The 22,702-nt window shown below is 35.7% G+C and overlaps 1 protein-coding gene across 1 annotated transcript in view; it reads left to right on the top strand.

The window, feature by feature from the left end:
* Positions 1–22,702, top strand: part of LOC106670552 — a 66,023-nt gene that overhangs the window by 41,773 nt on the left and 1,548 nt on the right. Inside the window, exons 3-18 of the mRNA XM_014401010.2 lie at positions 18,236–18,376; positions 18,436–18,559; positions 18,626–18,818; positions 18,882–19,013; positions 19,080–19,194; positions 19,251–19,407; positions 19,477–19,646; positions 19,712–19,820; positions 20,163–20,344; positions 20,413–20,551; positions 20,617–20,882; positions 20,941–21,114; positions 21,171–21,347; positions 21,403–21,606; positions 21,817–22,071; positions 22,155–22,327. Of these exons, the coding sequence (XP_014256496.1) occupies positions 18,236–18,376; positions 18,436–18,559; positions 18,626–18,818; positions 18,882–19,013; positions 19,080–19,194; positions 19,251–19,407; positions 19,477–19,646; positions 19,712–19,820; positions 20,163–20,344; positions 20,413–20,551; positions 20,617–20,882; positions 20,941–21,114; positions 21,171–21,347; positions 21,403–21,606; positions 21,817–22,071; positions 22,155–22,327 (2,711 nt within the window). The remainder of the gene's footprint in view (positions 1–18,235; positions 18,377–18,435; positions 18,560–18,625; positions 18,819–18,881; positions 19,014–19,079; positions 19,195–19,250; positions 19,408–19,476; positions 19,647–19,711; positions 19,821–20,162; positions 20,345–20,412; positions 20,552–20,616; positions 20,883–20,940; positions 21,115–21,170; positions 21,348–21,402; positions 21,607–21,816; positions 22,072–22,154; positions 22,328–22,702) is intronic.

Here is a 22,702-nt window from a genome sequence, read left to right as displayed (position 1 = left end):
TCCCCCAACCAAAGCTTACTGATTTCATAAAAATCTAAAAATGTCTAGCCAACTCGTCTTCATTTTTGCAACCAACAACTGTCGAATTCTAAACCCAACTTTTAACTCAACTGGCACATGACTAGTGACCACTCAACTGTCAACCACTGACTTCAACACAACAGTCAACACTTTTAGTTGCACCGGCCTTTTGCTCACTCAATGTTCATTTTGGCCCGTTAATTTGTATTTGTAATCTTATATAAGTAACTTGTAATAAGTAACTTCGGTTATTACAACAATTTAACGTAGAGTTGGATAACTTCAGTGCAGACGTATAAAATATCTGGATTTCATCTTGAGGTCTGTGTTGAGATGAACTAATGTTGGTGTTTTGTAACTGTCTCCCCTTTATAAAAACTTATAAAAAGGAAATACGCTCGAGGATACTTACAACCCACCACTGAAGTCAGCAACCAAAACGCAAATATGACACCGAAATGATCATTGATGACCAAAATGGTTGGAAAAGGCCAAACAACAGCTTTATAAATTTAATTTTGGTAATCCAACGGTTGAGAATAACATTATACTTTTACTCGTAGATTGTCTTTAATACGGATAAGGTTCGAATAGTAAATCTAAACTGGTATAACTTCAGATTATGACGGTCTACACGTGGATTAAAGAGATTAGAGATTAAAGACTATTAATAAATAAAGCGGACATTGTACAACTCTCTCTCTTTCTCTCTCTATCTNTCTCACTAGCTCACTCTAATTCACATTCTCTCTTCTCACTTCAGTTTTTCCACTTTTCTCATCCTTTTCCTTATCACATCACCATCTCCTTTTTGTAACACCGGCTTTTTGCAAACACTTGCTTTTTTTCCCGTGACAGCTACTACCTACCCTCTTGCTTCATCATTTTGCATTTCTTGAGCTTTTCTTTAGAGGGGCTTTTATATTTCTTATTCGAATTGTCCAATACAGTTAATACCAAATTAAATATTAATTAGTTACACAACTAATTAGCTGTACAAAAAATAGTCTTCTCCCGACAAATATATGATCCGGACTTTCTTTATCGACATTAGACATGTCCTGGCAATTAATTTCGTGAGTTGCATTTTTGATATAGAGAAGACATTTATTGTCTGATGGCATTCTGATATGAATAAAAGATCGTGTTACATCAAAGGCATCTCCTTTTACAAGCAGTTTTTAAAAAATGTATTATAATCATTTTTATTTGTTATTTCAGTCGAATGTATAATTTGTCATATTGATCAAAACTTGTTCCAAATAAATCTTTCGTAATTGTTATATTTTACTCGTCAGCTTTGGTCTGATCGAATTGTTTGTTGCCGTTTGAACTCTTCCTTTAGCATTTCATGGGCATGTACTTCCAAAGACTAATCTGTAATGAGCGTGAAGTTCTGCCGACGATTTCACGGGCTGTTGACTGCAAGCGTACACAATGGCAACTGTGGTAAATAGCATTTTAAAAGGAGTGAGAAAATTAAATTAGACGGAATTAAGAGTTGCCGCTTAGACGACCACAGATATGCGAAGTTATCTTTATTTTGCCAATTTTATCGATTTGTTATTAACAAGAGAGATCTCTCGGAGGTCACGATTTGAATACGAATCAATCCATTGTCGTTTTTTCCCAATTAAGATTTTCACTGATCCAATCTATTGTTTTCGTACCGGTTGACATTTGCTCCGCCGTAGGTGCAAATGATTGTTGCAAAGGATCCATTTATAATTCGCATGTGTTTCCGAGGCGACTTTCACCAATGCATTGCAATTAATCTATCAGACTTTCTCACGGCGCCGAGACTTCATTTTTCACATGTTGTTAGTTTTAATAAAGGCATCTCTTCGAATTAGAACTAATCAATGGCACGAATCGTTAGATGATATCATCAGATTCGTCTGTCTGAATTATTGCGTTTGGCCAGAGGACATTGTCTTCCAGATGATCAATTATTCACAACTGTCTTTGCTTTCTAATGAAGACAATAACGAACTATCTTGTAGGAGAAAGAAATCTTCCTGGTGTAAAAATTCAGGATTCGGGTTACAACTAGCTTATTAGCACTTTCATCAAAGCAAAAAACAAAGCCATTCAATGTACACTGACAGGCAAAAAAGTCCACCAACTTGTAATGTTTGTTTTTTTGTATATATTTTTACATATTAATCCAAGTTTCACGTTTTTTAACATTTAATAATTGAGTCTAAAAAGTCTTTAAAAAATGTAAAGTGCTAAGGAAAATGAAAAATGAAAAAAAAGACGGACAGAAAAACTTGTTTTAATTAGATTGTTAATTAACAATTCAATATCGCGTATTTCCTCCTCGTGCCTTAATTACATCTCGAAGACGCCTCGGCGTATTTTCCACCAATCTGGATATGTCTCTTTGCTGGAGGTCAGCCCATTCTTCACGATGACCCTTTCGAGATCGTGGAATGTATCAGGAAGTGATGGTCGTGCTCTTTACTCGTCTTTTGAGGTTATCCCATAAATGTTCGATGGGGGTCAAGACAGGTCAATGTCTGGAGAACGCGCTGGCCAGGCTAAGACCCTCATGCCATGATGTTGAAGGTACCTTTGTACTATGGCGTAGTCTGGCCAGACGAGGATCTGCAAGACCATATATAGGCCCCGAACCTATTCTTGGGATAACAAAAACAAATATAGAATCCTCCATCGCAGAATGGATCTAAACAAAACATTAGGAGAAGTGATAAACTCTAGCGGTGCTAGACATACTAAACTTATGAAGAAACAGCCCTCACCAAGACTGGCAAAAGCACTGCTGAAATTGGAGAGGGCCAAACTCAGAGGAGTGGTAGGATTACTAACCGGTCACTGGCATCTGAAAAAACATCTACACAACATGGGTATATACAACGATGGTCCCAGTTGCAGATTATGTAATGAGGAGGAGGACACAGCCACTCATATCATCTTCGAATACGAAGCAACAGCTCAATGGAGTGAACCTAACGTACGAAAAAAACTTACGGGATCAAATTGCAGCAGCGACAGTCAATGACCTGATACTTCTAAGGAGAAGGATTGAGTCTATTGCAGTGAACTAAGGAACTAGGAAGGTACAATAAGCCAGAAGGCTGCAGTGCCTGGGGAATACAAACCCCGCTTCCTAGTATCCTTTTTTACCATACCATGCGACCGACATGTGGACGGGCATTATCGTGTATTAGAATAGCATTGTCGCTGATTTCATCGAGGATAGGCAACGCAGGATGTTCCAAAATTTCATCCTCATAGCGAGTGGCCGTCAAAGACCCCCCACGAACAACAACCGACTATCTATTGAAATTCCCGCCCACACCATCACTGAGCTACGTTGAAAAGGTTGGCTCTGGGAAACATTACAGACTTCGTACCTTTCATTTCGCCTTTTCCACACTTTTTCGAGCCAATCTGGAGATCGTACAGCAAATCTACACTCCTCTGTAAAAAGTATATCAGACCAATCGTTCAAAGACCAACGGCTATGTTTTCAAGCAAATACGAGCAGTGCCACTCTGTGTGTTCTGGTCAATTCTGGTCCTCTTACGGGGCGAAAAGCCCCCAAGTTTTAATCTTCTTCGAACAGTGCGTTCAGAAATTTGAACTTCCTGGTGAATGAATCGCATGAACAACCGTAAGGTGCCGGTTTTGCAAATTTCTCAAAGTCAAAAAACTGTCATCCGGCAGTTCTGTTACCATAGGACGTCCCGACCGGGCCTTCTATGGTAGGACCCACTTTCTCAAAAACGACTACCGGCGTCTCGCAGAGTTCCGCATACTTGATGAACGTCCATCAACAATTAGTGTCACCACGCGCAAAGATCCTCAGCACTAAGTGGCATTTTTAATTTTAAAAATTGAAATTAAGAAAACAAAGATGAAAACTAAACAGTTTATTGCTTCAGAATTCAAATGAGACTAAATAAACATTTTAAATTCCGAAAGAAGTAAACATTGAAAAATCCTTTATCCTTGTTTTGGATTAAGGAGTTTACCTGTAATTGATATTCCCAATTTAAAACATAGCATAAACAAATATTTATCGGAAAAAAACAGTAAGACAAATGAAGGGCAGAATTTTCTTTTACCGAGAAAATGAAAAAAAAAATCAATTGGTTGGAATTTTTGGCCTCTCAGGGTATTTTATATTTTAATCATGGAATGATGGTGAAACACACCTGACAACAACCGTGTTTCAAGACAGATCCAAAAGCCTTGACCAAAAAAACTTCGTTTTGTCTTAAAAATAAAAACTGTCTCGGAAAGTCTGAACTATTGTTATGCAGGTTTTCTCTCCGACCTCTTTTCCGGACCGGTATTTCTGGAAATGCAAATCCCAACAATAACACCCAATTAGCCTTTTCGTCTGCGCCCTTCCCCGGAGAGTTAAGACCTTCGGCTAAACCCGGTCTGCTAATGGTACAGATGCGTACGTCGGATGCAGGCTCGTCATCGGGATGTTCCGCTTGAGAAAATGGTCCGAAACCGCGGTTATGGGAGAAAGCGGTTCGGTGAATTATTTTGGAGCCGTTGCGCAATTTGTCTTGATGAGCTTCGTCAGATCCGCTCCCAATCAAGTGAAGTTTTATAGCTGAGGAAGTGGACCGGCGAGATTCTTCCAAAGAAATACATCATGTTTCCTTGTTTTTATTCCGCGTTTCATTACATTGACCCATTAATTTGTATTTTTAATCTAAAGAATAAGTTAAACTGATTATTACAGTTATTACAACAATTTAAAAACGTAGAGTTGGATAACTTCAGTGCAGACGTATAAAATATCTGGATTTCATGTTGAGGAATGTGGTGTGATGAACCAATGTTGGTGTTTTGTAACTGTCTTCCTTTATAATAACTTATAAAAAGGAAATACGCAATAGGAAACTGGAGTCTGAAGATAGCGGAAAACGGAAACGCATATGACAGACGAAAATAGCGACCCTTGGCAGACCAAAATTATTGGAAACGACGGAACAACAGTTTAATTTAATTAATTAATCTGTATATAAGGCATTTGTTGAGATAAAAAGTCAGTCTCACGAGCGTTTAAAATAGCAAAAAGGAGGGAAAATTCGAAAGGTGGGGTTGAAANTTTTTATTTTTTATTAGACTTTATTACACATTCCGATTGTAAGATGATGATAATAATTGGATGATGATGGATGCTAGGAAGCGGAGGTTTGTGCTCCCCAGGCACTGCCTTGGAAGCACAACCCTCCCCGCTTCTTCATCGTACCTTTTTTTGGATCCTAGGTTATGTCTCCAATTAACCCTTTCTTCGTATTCAAAGATGATATGGATGGCTGTTTCTTCATCCTCATTGCATAATCTGCAAATGGGATAATCGTTTGTTGTTTTCCCAGATGGTAGTGACCGGTTATTAGTCCTATCATTCCTCTGAGTTAGGGATTGCAGCAGCGAGATTGCCTGTCTTGGTTAGGTTTGTTTTTCTGTGTTTCCATTCTGTGATGGAGGATTCTGTATTTGTTTTTGTTATCCCAAGTATAACCCAAAATTCCTCTGTGTCCCGGTACCCAAGATAGCATCAGGTTGTTTTCTTTCCCAAGGTTTTGAAGAGTTTGAATACATTCACTGACTAGTTGTGATGTAATTTTTTTACAGCTAATGCTTTAATAGCTGCTTGGCTATCTTTTAGATATTTTTACCAGAGTAACCTATTTTAAGATTTTGTAGGGTACAAGCATTGATATATTTATGCTTCAAAGTGTACTTGCATAATGAGTTTGATTGCTCATATTTTGTGCTTTTACAAAAACACCCGAATGATTTCCTTCTTTTGTTTCCTGGCCATATGTGTATCATTGAATGTTACCGGGATAGTCAGCCCCCATTTCGAAGAACGGGTGTCTGATTTTATTAATTGTAGCTGTGTGCCCAAATTATTTTGTTCCCATCCAATTTTGCAAAAGATTTAACATATGCAAGAGATCATGTTAGAAATTAATAGGGTTTCTTTGTTGTCACCATGTTGACCTCCCTGGGAATCATCTTGACTAATTGACTTCAAGATTTATAAAGATAATTCGCGCAAAATAAAAATTTTATTTTTGTTCCTATTCGAAATAATATTATTGTAATACGACTTTTTAAATAACTACAAAATGAAAAGAAATAATAGTATGATTAAATTTAGAACCTTTTAATAATCTTTCTTTAACAAAGTGGCCATAAAACAAAGCGGATATGTATATAAAAAAACTGTATTTAATGAAAAATGTTGATGTAACCGACGGCAAAATAAGTTGCATAATTTAGTTGAATTTATTATTCTACCAAAATATATAGTCTTATGTGTGACTTATATAGGACGATTCGGGAGAGTACTTTAGGGAAAAGGAGTGACACTTATGGGATCAATTCCCCTTGCGGTCGGCATTTTTAGTTAACTATAACTTCAATTAGAAATGAGTGAAATTGTTTCCGAGTCGTAAAAACGATCAGGATATACAGGATACAACCGGGACGAGGACGTTCCATGAAGTTCAAGTTAATTATTTAGTTTTTATTTTTAGAAGAAATATAATCAGTATAATCAGAAGAGAGGTGGCTTTCGTTTTCACACTTAGCCTTAGGGAAAAAGGCCTTGCGATTCAGTTTTGTGTGAATCTTCAGACAATGTCGAGAATCGGGGTCACGCATTACAATGCAACACGCCTGCTGGGCGATATTTTTTCTGGTTCATTTTTTTCCATAATGAGTAACTTTTCACTGGAGAGAAAATGAAAAAAATGGACGAAAATGGTTTATCGATGATAAGTTGGAGCTGGTGTAATGGAAACTGGTGTCAAACTCCAAGCCATAGCCAAATATTCAAGGAATTGTAAAAGTTCTGTATTGCTACAAATAATGTGGTTTTTCCAATTTTTCCATACAATTTGAAACATTTATAACCAAAAACTGTATTTAGTGTGTAGTTAGTGTGTGTAGTTAGTATGTGCTCAACAAACTGTAAAAAGTATAATTGTGTGATGTTTAGCGACCACTGGTTCAATATATGGTTGAACCTGAGGAACGGTCAGGCTAGATGTGTCACGGATAATCTGGATCACAATATGGTCATGATATACAAACAAATTCAGCTGTTACTTTTTTGTTTTAATATATGAATTCAAAACCTATTCAGACCCAACATGCCGAGGACTGTAACAGTCGTACTGTTTTTGCTTTTTCTTTCTTTTTTTAAACTACTAAATACACAAACAGCCTTTTCTAAACTTAAGTTAATAAAACATCTCGCTGTTAATATATCATTCTGAAACTAGTTCAAGTCCACAGTTGCAGTAAGCTTTGCAATAGTTAATTGAACTAGCATTAACTAAAGAATACATATTCACATTAAGAAGTTCACCTTCACTACTCTTCCTCAACTTTATATATTCTAACATACCTCTGAGAAATAACTTAGTCGTCTGTAGATATTCTTTTTCTTTTTTTACTAGGGTTCGCAACAGCGGAGGTCATATAAAAACCGGTGCATACCGTCGGGGTGCCGGTGTTAAAAAAAAAAAATTGTAAAAATGTGTGGTGATTAGTGACCGTTAATCGATTTCTGAGTAACATTTGTAAGTATGTCGGGTTCGAATGCAAGGCCGCTGGATTCGAACCCGGGACCTTTACCTTACAATGATGAGTGCCGTGTCAACGCCTAAACCGTTGCGGCCACCGACGCCCGCGTTACACTGTTCTAACACTTACAGTCCTTGGCGTTGTTAGGACCGATTCGGCCTTCAAAGAAATTTGATATCGTCTATTAAAAACTTAATTAAGTCAATTTTTTCCCTCATGATGATCTTAAAATAGGTTGATATCTTGGCTGTAACTGCTGAACTTGCTTTTACATCAAGACCACACAGTGATCCAGATTATTCCTGAATAAAACAGTGGTCGATACATCTGACATTTAAAATAAAGATTAGATGTACGTCAGAAAAACAACTTTTTCTTTTAATTGCCGACATTTCGACCTTTATTCGGGTCATCCTCAAGCCTGTGTTCACAAACATGTATTAATTATATAAAAAGAACATAGATGATAATGTTGACATAAAATTTAATGTGTAAAAATTATTTGGAGATCGTGAAATGCGGTCTGGTGTGATGTAGGTTTTAGAAAAACATTTTCTTTATTGTGCCAAAAACGAATTTATACTTCACTTTCTTCACATCCTACATCCATTTTATGTATTTGTATAATTTAAACAATGTTTATAAATCTCAGGCCCTGAAGATGATCTCAATAAAGATCGAAACGTTGGCACAATAAAGAAAATGTTTTTCTAAAACCTACGTCATACCAGACCGCATCTCACGATCTCCAAATAATCATAAAAATGAATTTTGATTTATTCAAAAGGTCAATTCAACTACACACAAAAATTATAAAGTTTTTTAGTGTCTTTTGAAAAGGATTTAACACACAAAGTGCGAGAAGTCAAGGTGGACCTGGAGGAAGAAAGACTAAGGCTTTTATACAATTTATACTGTAGAAAACTAGTATTAGTTCAAGGTCGAGGCAAGCCAAACTAAAAATTAAAAAATCACAGTTAACTGTAAATTACACAGTTGTTTTATTAGATAAATTCCTATTGATTTTCTTACATACAAAATTTATTGTAAATGTTGCAGTAAATGCAGTAAATATGAGCATAATATAAGAAAATTAAAATAAAAGGAAAAATAAAGTTAAATAAAATATGAGAAGAATAATAAAATTTTGAGAATAAGAATTGCCAGGAGTACGAAAGCTTCCTTCTTCAGTAGCAAACTTACAAGACTTTCGGGCCCTGAATCCCATGTGATTCAGCGTGCTGAGAACTTGTGGCAACTGTCTTCTAAATTTAAATTGAAGGAAACTAAAAGTACTATCAGGAAAAATTGGACTTTTTAAAGAATATGAAATTTTAGAAATAAACGTATGAGCTGGGGGAAACGTAAGACGACTCTCATACCTTAAAACTACCGATTTTTCCCGAGATCCTCCAAAGATCAACAGTCCCTTCGACTATCTCTGATGACTTTATACTTAATACACAAGCGTAAATATTCCGCCCACCATTTTTAGATAGAAAAATTAAAAATATACATAACAAAAACCAAAAATAAAAATGAAAAGCACCTGATATCAAACAAAGAAGAAGGAAAAGAAAAATGCAAGAGATCCTGGATAAACATCAATAACTATTTACTGTGCTTAAGATCTGACTAGACTCATAAATTCTTCAAAACGACCTGGCAGACGTAATATGCATGTAATAGCGCCGCATAGTCGATGGCGCCTTCCTTGTTGAAAAAACTCTTTGTAATACTCGCAAGCATGCAGCTAAAGCACAAGTAACTGGGTTGGGCACCAGGAGTTACATTACATAAACATATCCTTTGGTTTAAAATAAAAGAAGTTCCATCTTGAGAAGTAAAAGAGACAAAACCCTGGAAAGGCCTTTTGGGTGAAAGCGAGAACTGCTAAGTTAAAAGAAATGAGCTTACCAATTACCGTGCAAAAAGAAGTCCCTTAATGCACATGTGTTTAACCTTCGGTCGAATTTCCCTTGAAAACTTTCGACTTTCCTCGCCTTGTCCTTTTTGGATGATTACAAACACTAATAACTTCGAGATGGTAAAAACGACTGTTTCGTATTGTTTTTGCATAAACAGACGTCAAAATAATCAGTGGAAATCAGTGAATTTTTTTTTCAAGGGTGAATTTTTGATTATAAAGTCCGTTGACGGTGTTACGTTTTGAAACGAGGCCTGCGTGTTGCACAATGGCCCAGTAGGATGGTGTATTGAATATTTTACAACTTGTTTGCAGATGTGTCCCAGGATGACGAAACCAGGCCTAAATTGTCCACCGATTTGAGCCGACTAATAAAATCCTATATGGCTGTGAAACTTCTAACTTTTTTTTCTTTAACGATGAAAGAGACTTGTTACGATATTCGACCCGTCGTTGTAACCGAAATTTGGAAATTTGGTCACCTCACTTTTTCCTTTTTTCTATCTAAAACCGGTTGTTATCGGAATGTAAAATCTAAGCATTTTATTCAAATATACTTATATAATACACCATATATTATACCTGATATCAATTATATAATTACAAACATTAAAGACAAAAATTATAACTAAAAAGCAAACGCCTTTGAAGAGGCGTTTTTATTATTACGGCTTTATTCTTCTTTATCATCCTCCCTTAAACTATTTCGTACCAGGTATAAAATTCCTAGATGAAAAGCAAACCGGCGAGGATAGACGGACCGAATAAAGTGATCAGTGTCGATCCGTTCAACATTTGTTCATCCACTCGTAGACCAACCAAGCCAATCTATTTAATGATTTATCCAAGATCAAATCTACACACGCATATACATAAATTCACATGTACCGAGTTGAGTCTATCGGTTTTCGCAGTCCACCGGCAAATCCAGCTGTTGTAATTTACAATAATTTACTGACAGTCCCCGAGGATCACCCGCCTCGAATGTTGGGGGTCCGGGGTGAGCCGGTATTCTCTATCATCATCCCCTATTATAAAACTGCCCTAATTGAGGATCGATATTGGCGAATACTACGCATTCACGCCAATAAATACATTCACTTTCAACACACACTAAGGACACAAACCTATCGGTATTGAATACACTATAACAACCATGTTTACTCCAAAAATCGGAACAGGGGACTTAGATACTCGCTGCCGTGCTCAAGCACGATTCTTATATCGGGTTGCATTCCCACACGCTCTCTATATGGAGCCAAGGAATTACACCATTAAATTCAATCAGATGGAACACAACAAACAACCTTTTTCTACATTCTAGTACGGACTTTGGCCTGAAAGTATGTGTCCATGTGTCAACCGCGCATGGCCTATTCTTAATCGGATGAGGATGGCCCCTCTTCTACGAGTCAAATCCACCGAGAACCACCTATCGACACTGCTCTTGATACGTGAGAGCTTCTTTGCCGGCCCACCGACGCTGCCACTTTTTAATGCATTTTTAGCGTCAGAGGGCCTAAGTCCTGAGGTTGGGACTTAGCCGCTTCGTCCGCCTTTTCATTACCCTTAATCTCTTGTTAATCTTTAATAATTTCTTCTTAAATTCTTAGGGGTATATAAATTAAATGAAAAATTGTGAGAAACCAACCTCATCTGTAAAGAATCGAATTCCTGTGCAAATGAAAAGTTGTAGAACATTTCCTTGTTGCTGATTATTTATGAATTCCATTCTCGAAGACGATCGTGTCATATCATTTCATTTCATCATCTTTAAGTCAATTTCTGCTCTAGTTCCTCCTATTAAACATGTTATAAAATTGAAGGAATGGGAAAACGCGCACTAAACTAACATAAAAAAGGATAGTAGGAAATCTGGGATGATAACAGACAAGCTACTTTCCAAAAACAAATTTATACACCGTATATACGTCATTACAAGGAAAATCAATATTAATTATACACACATTAAATGTTATTTTATCGCGCGTTTTTTGCCTACAGTAAATGACGTTTGGTAAAGTTTTGGGAAGATTCACCTCTTAAAAGCTTGTAACATAGGCCGGATCTACCGGGTCTATTGTATAATTCCGTGTCGAGTGTTCAGCCCGGGAGAAAGTAAGTTTACTTTCGTCCACCAAGGTTACCACACCCAGGGTCGACGTCTCGGAATGCTCACACTATCATAGGCTGAAATTTTACCTTTCCTTTTCGCCCGACACTGATACTTTTTAAAACACTTTTACGAAAAATGCGAATATTTATGTTCATCAGTATTATGTTGGACCATTTGGCATGGAATTAGGTCATTAATGAAGTTATATGTACTTCGGGAGAGTACCTCATACAACACACGAAAAAGAAAAACATTTGAATCATATTTTTGTGTGTGCGCGTGCCTTGTGTATACTATTATTGTTTTTAAATATTTTATTTTGCAAATAGTAACCCAGGTTGTAGGTAAGAGAGGTCCAAGAGACCTAAATTTACTTGTAAAAATAAAACGTAATATATCATCTCTCTCAATCTCACTGACACTTTCTCTCTCACTCTCTCTCACTCCCTCTCTCTCTCTCTCTCTCTCTCTCTCTCTCTCTCTCTCCCCCCTTTCTCGTTTGAATAAAATTAATTATTAATATTTGTATCAATCTAGATATCATGGGTTCGAGTTTCCATTCGTGACATTCATTTTTTATCTCTTTAAATAATATATCATCTTTGCAAAAAAATAATTAATTATATTTGTGTGAGATTACGTCACGAGATCTGCGGCATCAAAGAGCTCTCCCGTCTTCCTTATCTCTCAGGTGCATTACGTTTCGCCATTTTTTTTATGGCAGATTTATTAAAGGCAGACCTGGATATTCGGGGGACCGCGGTAGCCGAGTGTTCAGGGCGTCCGATTCGTGTTTGTCGCACTATCGATTCGGGGTTCGAAACCTAGGTTGGCCCATGGCTATTTATCTTAATAAAAAATATTCTAAAGTGGGTTGACTCCTAGTCCACGACACCGTCTGGGTGGTTGGATGCTAAGCCCTTCATTATGGTAGGAATTGCTATAATACATTTGGATGTTCGAAAACGAACAAGTTGCAGGTTTGTCTCCCCGTCCTCACTACAGTGTTTCAGAGTTATTAAATGCATTAATATTGAATCTCTTCATTGATACTTTCAGCGTCAACTTTGAAAATTGATAGTCTGAAAAGTTATTCGTTTATTCTTTGTAGTATTGTTGATAAATAAATTCCGTGTTGAAACTAGGTCAATTGGTTGAACAATTCCCCGACGGGATGATACGAGTATTGAATATTTTATAATTTGTTCATACACGAATCACGATTGACGCAATGACACTAACATTCTATGAAGTTATAAATTTTACTAACTAATGAAAGCATCAACTTTCAGCAAAATCGTCAAAATCAAAGATGAGGGTAGTGAGTACAAATAAAATTTGACAGAATAAATGGAAAGGCTCATTGTAAGTCATTTTCTGAGCTACCAAGCTTTAATTAATTTTGCGATAGTGTAAATAACCAGTTCATATATGAACCGAGTCAATACTTCTATAGAGCCTCCAGCAACAAGCATTAATTTAAGATAGTTTAAGTCATGCACTTTGAAATTTTGATTTTTTATGTACTTGCCTTTTCAATATTAACACCGATATTTTTTTATAATTCAGGTATTTATCAAAAGATTTGGTGAGTGTAAAAATAAAAATATCTCTCAAAAGCCAAAAATTTAATTTAAAAAAATCACTTTTGAGTATGAACATACTTGAACATAAAACAAACTTAAAGGTATTTAATAGGTTTTATTTCCTCCTTTGGCTCTTATTACACTCTCTAATCTTCTCACCATACTCATAACTAAGCCTTTAATCATTTCTTGAGGAATTTCATCCAAATCTCTACTAATTTAACACGAAACTCGGCTAAGGTTTGTAGGAGATTTATTTCTTCGTTGTACCCAACGTTCAAGCTCTGCCCAAAAGTACTCAATGGGGTTCAAATACAGGCTGGCCTCGAAGAGTGCAAATATTGTCATCTCGAAGGTACTGCATAACACTGGTGGCGACGGTTGGTCTTGCATTATTTTGCATAAACAAAATTTTCTTGCCAATAACAAGAGCAAATGGCCTAATCATCAAGAATTTATGCCACGGAGATTTCTTCATTGTATGACGACCTATTTAACTGAATCACCTCCGAACGAACATCTTCCGGCAACGTTACATTAGTCGTAGACTCTACAGCTGCTCAATAAACTTGAAGCCGTCTGGTGGAGATGGAGAAGAAACTGGAACTCGTTTGAAACCATAATATTCCTTCATTACTGTTTCTGTCCAATGTCGGTGTTCCTTGCAAACTCTAAGTGGCCCCGACAATGTCTCTGGTAAGCGCTGGACCAGTTGCTGACTTTCTCGGATGTAGACTCATATCTGCAATTCTCCTACTTACTTTTTCAGCGCTAACGGACACAGTTCGAAGACAGTGAGACGTTTCATAAGTGATGTCTCAGAGTGATGAAGCCAGCTGGGCCCTTGGATTTTAGGCCTCCCGATCCTGGTTTCTGAATACATCTTGCCTAATGCCCAACAACCGTAATTTTAGGGCAATCTTAAACTTTGGCAACGCTGATTTCCTCCAACCCCAACGAGTGCAACGGCACTGGCAACTCGGCAATAATTGGAATTTTTGAAATCGCTGTTTTGTGCCACCAGCACAATAGTAAATAAATACAGAATTTATTGCCTTTGTGGCTATATGACCCCTGTATGTACATTGTGGAGATTTTAAATCAAATCAGGAATTAACCGATTTGCCTTACAATCGGCGACAAAAACAATTACTTTCCATCTAATTATAATTATTAAATCATCTTAAAGAAGTAAAACAAAAAATATATCCACATTGTCCAATTCATAAGAAAAAATTTCAAAGTGCGCCACTTTTTTTGTGGAGGAGTGTATAAAGATTCTACCTTGAAAATTACTTTCACTCTGAAAATAGCATAAATCATCTCTACGGATTCTGGGTTCCATGGCATAAAAAATAATAGGTTTTTTACATATTGGTCTAAGTTGCATAACTGCGACCTGTCACTGGTCCGGTTTCTGGTTGTAATTTATTTAATCCATTCACGACAAATTCAAAAAAGGCGATGTAGACTCTGGAGCCTGGCCAGAACCATTGACATCTAGTAAATTTTAAAAAAGCACGAAAACCACCCTTTTCTCAATAGTGAAATTTGAGATTAAATATATAATTTGTAAGGTTAATTGTTTCTAAATTTAAATATTTTCTCGAAAACTGACCACCCACAAGCTGTTTTTTTTAGAAATTTTAATTTACTGATTGATTAAAGATATTCGAAATAATTGAACCAGCTTTCCAGGTCTGTGGCTACTTAACTTGGTAACTACTGCTTATGTTCAGGCATTTACAAAAATTCATACATTTAATTTTAAACTTGATTTGACTTAAACTTGACTTAAGTTAGACACAACAGTTAAAGAGTGAAAGTTGGTTGTTTTAATACTAAAATATTCAAGTTAAAAAAAAACGATAAACCCGCAATGCTTCACTGTTGTGCGTAACTGTATCGTTGATTTTTCTTGTCTATAGTTATTCACGTATTAGATTCAAAGCCCATTATTCAAAAGTTCATTATTGAAACTGAATTAAATCGAAAATAGCTTGAATTTCAGTCTGTATCAATTTAGCCAAACTTGGGAATACTCAAATCATAGAACATGAACATGCTTCAATTGGCATATGGAAAAAGATGGAAAATGCTTTTCGCCGATCTTCAAAATTTGGAATGGGTGTACGACAATCAGTATTATCAAGAAATACACAGATGGACAAAATTAACACACCACCCTTAAATATTAATGTATTTAGGTTTATTCATATTTTGCGTACCAAAAATCGGTTTGGTTGTAAAACGAATTTAAAAAGAAAATGAAATAGAAAAACACTGTTATTACAATTATTCTTATAAGATTTCTTATCTGATTTCCCATAATGCTTTGGTTTCATAGAGCCTGATGATTGATAAATCTATCGTCTCTCTCTCGTCTCAAGACCTAGGTCGACCCTGTCCTGGCCTTCTAGTGTGAAGACCTGACCCCTGAAGCGCCAAAGAACCCTTCTTATTGTCCAGTGATTTACTCTCTGTCTCCTGGCAACTGCAAGCTGGCTGTATCCTTCCTCTAATAATGTTATGACCCTGACACTGTCATACTCACTCAAATGCCTGACGGGACCCATTGAAAAATGTTTAACAATAAGAATAAAATCAAATGAAATTGATTAACTGAAAGTGATCTTTAGGCATAGCAGAATGGCATAATGCTACTTTTTGTGTAAATGGGATTGATCTGTACAAAAGTAAACAAACGAAATAAACCAAGCAATATTTACTATTTATTTTGACTATGATGACTATGACTAATTACTTGTAACCAACGTAGAAAGGCAATGGATTTAATTTTAAACCAAATAAATTGAGTGGTGCGTTAAAGTTGTCCATCAGTGTATATAATTCAGAGAAATTTTAATGAACAGACAGTTTTCAGCCAATTGTTACAAATCACAGCAGAATTTTTAAATTGTGTCACAACCATGTATCAATCAATACATTGATATAATTAATCTCAAACTTTAACATAGTGATTTTGTATTAAAAATCAAGGATGAGGCTAATTTGAATTGAAAGAAAATAAAGCACTAAATTCTTTCGTCAAGCTTTCAAGGAATATATTCTCTTCATCTACTTACAGTCTGAAACTTATTGTTTCTAATATATTGTTCATATTTGTTAATCTTGTGAATTATTAATAATAGTTTCAAAGACTTGATGAAGATTCCTAGAAAACTTGGCAAAGGAAATGAACATTTATTTTTCTTTCAAATTTTTCTTATCCCTGGTCCTGTTTTATTTATAATTGTAATTTGTATTGTTGTAATATGAATCACATCAAGATAATATTTATTTATCTACCAATCTTTCTATTTCTATTCTCTTTCTATTGCTAACTTTTACCATTAAATATAATTTCATAATCAATTTTAATACAAAATTGTTACAACCAACATTGGTTAAAGAATTTCTATTTCTAGAAAAAATAACCAGCATATCAAAGAAGTTATCATTTTCATTCAAGAAAAAAAAAATTTTAGAATGTAAAACTTACAAACAAACCCAATTGATAGTGACAAATCAAAATGATAAAATAACTTTTAATGATGGAAATGGACAAAAATTTATTATATCAGTAAATTAAATATAACATATACATAGGAAATCTATCATTTAAATATACATTTCCAAACTTCTGTAAAAAAGTCCACCTAGTCAATTTGAAAACACAAGGAAAATATAATAAGAATACTCACACAACAAGCATTAAAATAATCCATATATGTTTAGCGGCCATAATTGACCATATTAATTATTTAAACTAAATATTCTTTTTATCTAAGGACTTAGAGTGGGATTCAAACCCACAACCTTCGACTTGTGACACTATCTTTTTCATTTCAATCAAGACCTTACATAAAAAGAATATTTAATTGATATAAAAAAATTAATATTTTATTATTTTAATTGTAAGATTTTTTCATGTAGTTTATGAGGTGATGAACCTGTAGTTCAGTGGTTTAATAGTCATTTTTTGTTCAAACCAACAAAGATATAAATACAAACAAAAATGCAAAACCAACCTTTCAAGACGGCAATGGTAGGCATTGACACAGTGCTCATCACTGTAAGATAAAAGAACCTGGATTCGAATCCAGGGCCTAGTTTTTGAAGCCGACATACAAACAGGCCTTTTTTCCAAAGTGCCGGCACCCCAAGGGTTTATATAACCTCATAGTTGAAATATCCTCATTTTAAAACAACTTAATTTAATTTAATTTAAAAAGTTAAATTAAAAAAAGGTAGACTGAAATGATAAAACTGCATATCCTATTTGATTGTTGAATTGAATCTTGAACAATAGGAGTTACTCTGGTGTATAGGGTATGAAACCCAGGATTGCTCAGGAAGCTTAAGAGAGTCCTCACTTTAATCTACTACCTGATCCTAAAATCCTACCTAACCAACGGATACTTTCAAGACATCCTCCTCTCTCTATCAGCACTAATGAAGTGGTACCATTATCTATCATCCCCTAAACCATACGCACATTCCTAACCCTTCTGAAATTAATTTTACCACCTAAGTGGATGACACTGTCATACTGTGCTCTAATAAAGATCCCGTTATCTCAACCAGAAACCTGGAAACCCATGTCATATCCCCGGTGGTTCAAGCAGTGAAAGATGACAATAAACATACAAAAATGTGATCATGTCAGAGTGTCAGAGAATAACCACTGCTACATTTGCTGCAATGGTATTCCAATCTCACCAACTATGTAGTCGCTATGTACATACATTGACAAACAACTCACATAGAAAACACACACACATATGAGACAAGAACTAAACAGATACTTCAGTCATCTTAAAAGAGTACTGGACAATGATCAAAACTGACTGTACAAGACAATGAGTCATTTTTATTTTGTTTATAGTATAGACACTGGCATCAAAATTTGGGGTTCAATAAAACATTTTAACCTCCTAGTTTTATCTTTTCTCTACCTCTAAATTATAATGTTTGTATTCACTTTTTCAGATAAAAATTTCCCAAATAGTGCAAAGATTGTTGAGACACTGAACACCCTCAATAAGCCGTTGCATCATGATCATATCACTGGAATATTGGGCCTTTGGGCTGACCTGATCTCCCGTGATTTATCGCAGCCCATTCTTATGCGTAATTATTTTTTTCTAAACAGATTTAAAATATAAATTGATTTAATTTATCATATTTAGCTGAGGGATTGTTAAATGGTGCTACTGGATACCTTGACGCGTCGTCAATATATGGTGTGGCTGATGAGCAAGTCGACAGGATAAAATCCCATCATGGATACATCAACATCAACGCATGCGATTTGTACATCAAAATATATATAAAAATCAAATCTCGTTATTAATAAATTGTTTTGTTTTTAATTTTTAGATGTCAGTCTGGCTCTGGGATTGGAGTTCTCTACAGCCTCTTCTACAAAGAGCACAACAGGATTGTGGACGAGTTGACCAAGTTGAACCGAGCTTGGCCAGAAGACATTCTGTTTGAAGAAACGAGAAAAATAGTGTCAGCTCAAATACAACACATTACATTTAATGAATTTTTGCCGATTGTCCTACAAGAGGTACGTACAACTGTATTCATGTACCAAACGATTTACTTGACTTTTTTAAACTTCCTTTTATAGAATGATTGGGGGCTACCACTTAAGACGAGAGGATTTCACAACGATTATTCAAGCTCAGTCGAAGCTGGTACAATATACGAAGCCGCTATCACATCCCTTAATGTCATTCCTTCAGTCGTCCCTCCAAATCTTGTAAGTTAAATTCTTTCAATTTAATTTTTTTTTTTATTTTTAAAGCTAATTATGTATTTCCTGTAGAGTATTACCAATGAGACTGGCACTTTGTCCGATTCAGGGTTTGTGGGAATACTTCAATCATCATTCCTAACACCTGCAAAAATGCCAAACCTTAACTTTAACAAATTTAGAGGGTGTAAGTAAGCTTTCTTTAATTATTCAGAATGAGTGTGCAGTTAAATTTGTTTTTAGACCCTTCGGCATCCCAAATATTAGATCAATCTAGGCATAACCAGGCTGCTAGCTATATCGAACAAGTAAAAGAATGCACAGGTGAATACATATCTGACTTTTCGCAGATCTTGTTTGTTTCAGAAGAAAACAGAAAATTGTTATCAACACTTTACAGGTATTTTACATTTTTTGAATGTTGAATTCAAAAACATTTTATTATTTATATATTGTAATAAATTTCTAGCGATGTTTCTCAAATTGATTTACTCATCGGTGGTATGCTCGAATCACCTCTTCACGGTGCTCTCGTCGGTCCTACTTTTGCATGCTTGCTTTCCAAGCAATTTAATTTGCTTAAAGTTCATGATAGATTCTGGTATGAAAATGATCTCCCTCCTGCCACATTTTCATCAGGTATGTTTCATAAATCATAAATACCCATGCGTATTTTTATCATTAATGTTGTTCATCGATTCTAGAACAATTGACTGAATTGAGAAAAGTAACACTAGGAGGACTTATTTGTCAAAATATAAAAAGCTTGCCCAGTATTCAGCCTAAGGTGTTCCTCCAAGAAGATCCCTTTTTGTAAGTAACTCTCAACTTTAAAATATTTGTGGATATCAGAAAACTAAAAGAAAGTTAAATTTGAGATTTCTCCATGTTTTCTGCAGTGATGGACCTGAAATTTGGTTGTTACTGATCATTTTGTTGGTGGCTTGATCTGTCAGATGTGTTTTGGCATTTCGCCATCTTGGAGTTGCAATACAGCAGAAATGCCAAACAGGCGAACACACTGAAGATGGCAAAATGCGACAGAGTACAAGTAGACCCTCAAAATGATCAGTGGCAACCAAATTTTTGGTAAAACAAAGTTGCTAAATCTAAAATATATACAAGCTGTATAATTAAAATTATTTTTATTTCTAGGAATGCAGGAGTGTCATGTGACCACCATAGTAAAATGGATTTGATAGCTTGGAAAAATGTAGAAAATCGAATTGACGAGCAAGGCCCTCTTCTGACGATGGATTTGGTCAAGCAAGCCTTGAAAAAAGCCGAGGAAGATGTAGCCAGGCGGCAGAGACAGGAATATGTTGTTTATGTAAACCGTAAGCATACCATGATTACTTTGTTCTCTAGTTAAAAACAACAGAATTATAAAAATTTTCATATGTAGACGGAACAGTGGATCCAAAATCACCTATCGGAACTGCTGCTGCATTCAGCAAACCTAACCGGATGGCCCTAACCATGGCAAACAATTCAGTTCTTTTTGAATACGCTTCTCAAGAACTTATGGCCTTCATGGTCGCAAAGTATGTTATACATGTTTATTTTAATCGTTTTTATATTTCATAATTTAATTTTTTATTTATTATAGACAGAGGAGACGAAGACAATTGGATGGGGATAATGTGATTGGATTTGACCTGTCTGTAAAGGATGTATTCTCCGATTTGGACATTACCGATCTATTTCCCCCTTCTATCAGACACGAGGAACCAGAATGTCATGAAGAAAATGGTCCATGTGACCCGAGATCACCATACAGGAGTTTCACCGGACAATGTAACAATCTAGAAAGGCCTAGACTCGGAAGAAGTTTGACTACTTTTGCCAGGCTGCTGCCGTCAGTTTATGAAAACGGTAAGGATCATTGCTGTAACAAAAAACCGGTTTAATAGAATTTAATTTTAATTTCCAGGCATTTCAAGTCCGAGATCGACATCTGTAACTGGAGCGCCACTTCCTTCTGCAAGACTGGTTTCATCTATGATACATGCAGACATCTCCTATCTTCACAAAAGATATACATTAATGCTCATGCAGTTCGCTCAGTTTGTCGATCACGATATTACATTCACACCAAGTCACAGAGGTATTATTACTGTTTTTAATTTAATTTCTAAGTTTAAACTGTCATGTTTTTTCTAGGATTTTTTGCCTCGATTCCGGACTGTAGGTCGTGCGATTCTGCTTTGACCGTTCACCCGGAATGCATGCCGATTCCAGTTCCGATTGGGGACCCTTTCTTCCCACAAAGGAACATTAGCACTGGGGAACGGTTTTGTCTTTCTTTTATGAGATCTCTTCCTGGTCAGCAGCAACTAGGTAATGACATCAATAAAATCATATAAGCTATTATTTTACAAGTTACTAATTTTAGGGCCAAGAGAACAGATAAACCAAAATTCAGCTTATCTCGATGCTTCACAAGTTTACGGAGAAAATTCATGTCTGGCCCGTGAGTTACGAGGTTACGGGGGTAGGCTGAATGTGACAACTCATCCAACAAGAGGAAAAGACCTTTTACCTGTCTCCCCAATTCATCCAGAATGCAAAGCCCCTTCAGGGTACTGTTTTATTGCAGGTAAGTTTGAATATTTTTACACTTACGAATATTTGTATGTTGTTTTATGTTAAACATAGTCAATTTTGCCATTATACATCTATCAATTTACAGACTGAAAATTTCTTATTTATCAGGTGCTTTCCCTGTTTTAAGTTAAAAATTATAGAAGTAATTACAACTAGCTAGTCATACTAGTATTTTAAAATAAGATATTTTAATTGGAAAAAGGTGACGGACGAGCGAGTGAACAGCCTGGGCTAACATCAATTCACACGGTGTACATGAGGGAGCACAATCGTCTTGTGGAAGGGCTTAGAAAGATCAATTTGCATTGGGGCGATGAGAAACTGTACCAAACTGCCAGGAAAATAGCCATCGCTTCTTACCAGCATGTCCTTTACAATGAATTTCTCCCTAGACTTCTAGGATGGAACGCAATCAATTTATACGGGCTTAAACTTCAAAACCATGGATATTACAAAGGTACTTGGCATAACGCTTAAGCCAAAATACAAATTTGCAATGATAAAATTAAGATTTAATTGGGGAATTAAATAAATTTCCAGGTTATAGCAGGACGTGCAATCCAAATATTGTAACAGAATTTGCATCGGCAGCGTACAGAATCGGCCATAGTCTGTTGAGGCCGCATATGCCAAGAATGAGCCCAGCATTCACTCCAGTTGAACCGTCAATTCTTCTTAGAAATACATTCTTTAATCCAGACATCATTTATCAGGTAAATATTTATGACACCGAATAGTTATTTTTTACATTTTGGAATTTCTCCATTTTGTCTGCGGAGTGTTGAACATGAAATTTGGTCGTTACCGATCATTTTAGTCTTTAGAATCCCCCTGGGTTTGTCAGGTTATTTCTGTATTTTACCATCTTCAGTCTGATGAAAGACACAAAGAAGAAGGTGAAATGCTGAAAAATGTCTGACAGCCCAACCCCGCAAGGATAGGCAGACAAAAATTATTGGTAATGACTAAATTTCAGTAATTTAACTTATTTTGTAACTTTATACTTGGCTTTGTGGATTCTATAAATAATTTTCATCCCTCTCAAAAAGAAAAAGTAAATTTATTTTTTAAATTCTTGACTTAGCTCA

The sequence above is a fragment of the Cimex lectularius genome, unplaced genomic scaffold (genome assembly GCF_000648675.2).
Source record: "Cimex lectularius strain Harlan isolate CLEC.00 unplaced genomic scaffold, Clec_2.1 scaffold153, whole genome shotgun sequence".
In the NCBI taxonomy this organism is placed as follows: domain Eukaryota; kingdom Metazoa; phylum Arthropoda; class Insecta; order Hemiptera; family Cimicidae; genus Cimex; species Cimex lectularius.
This window is presented reverse-complemented; position numbering and strand designations above follow the sequence as displayed.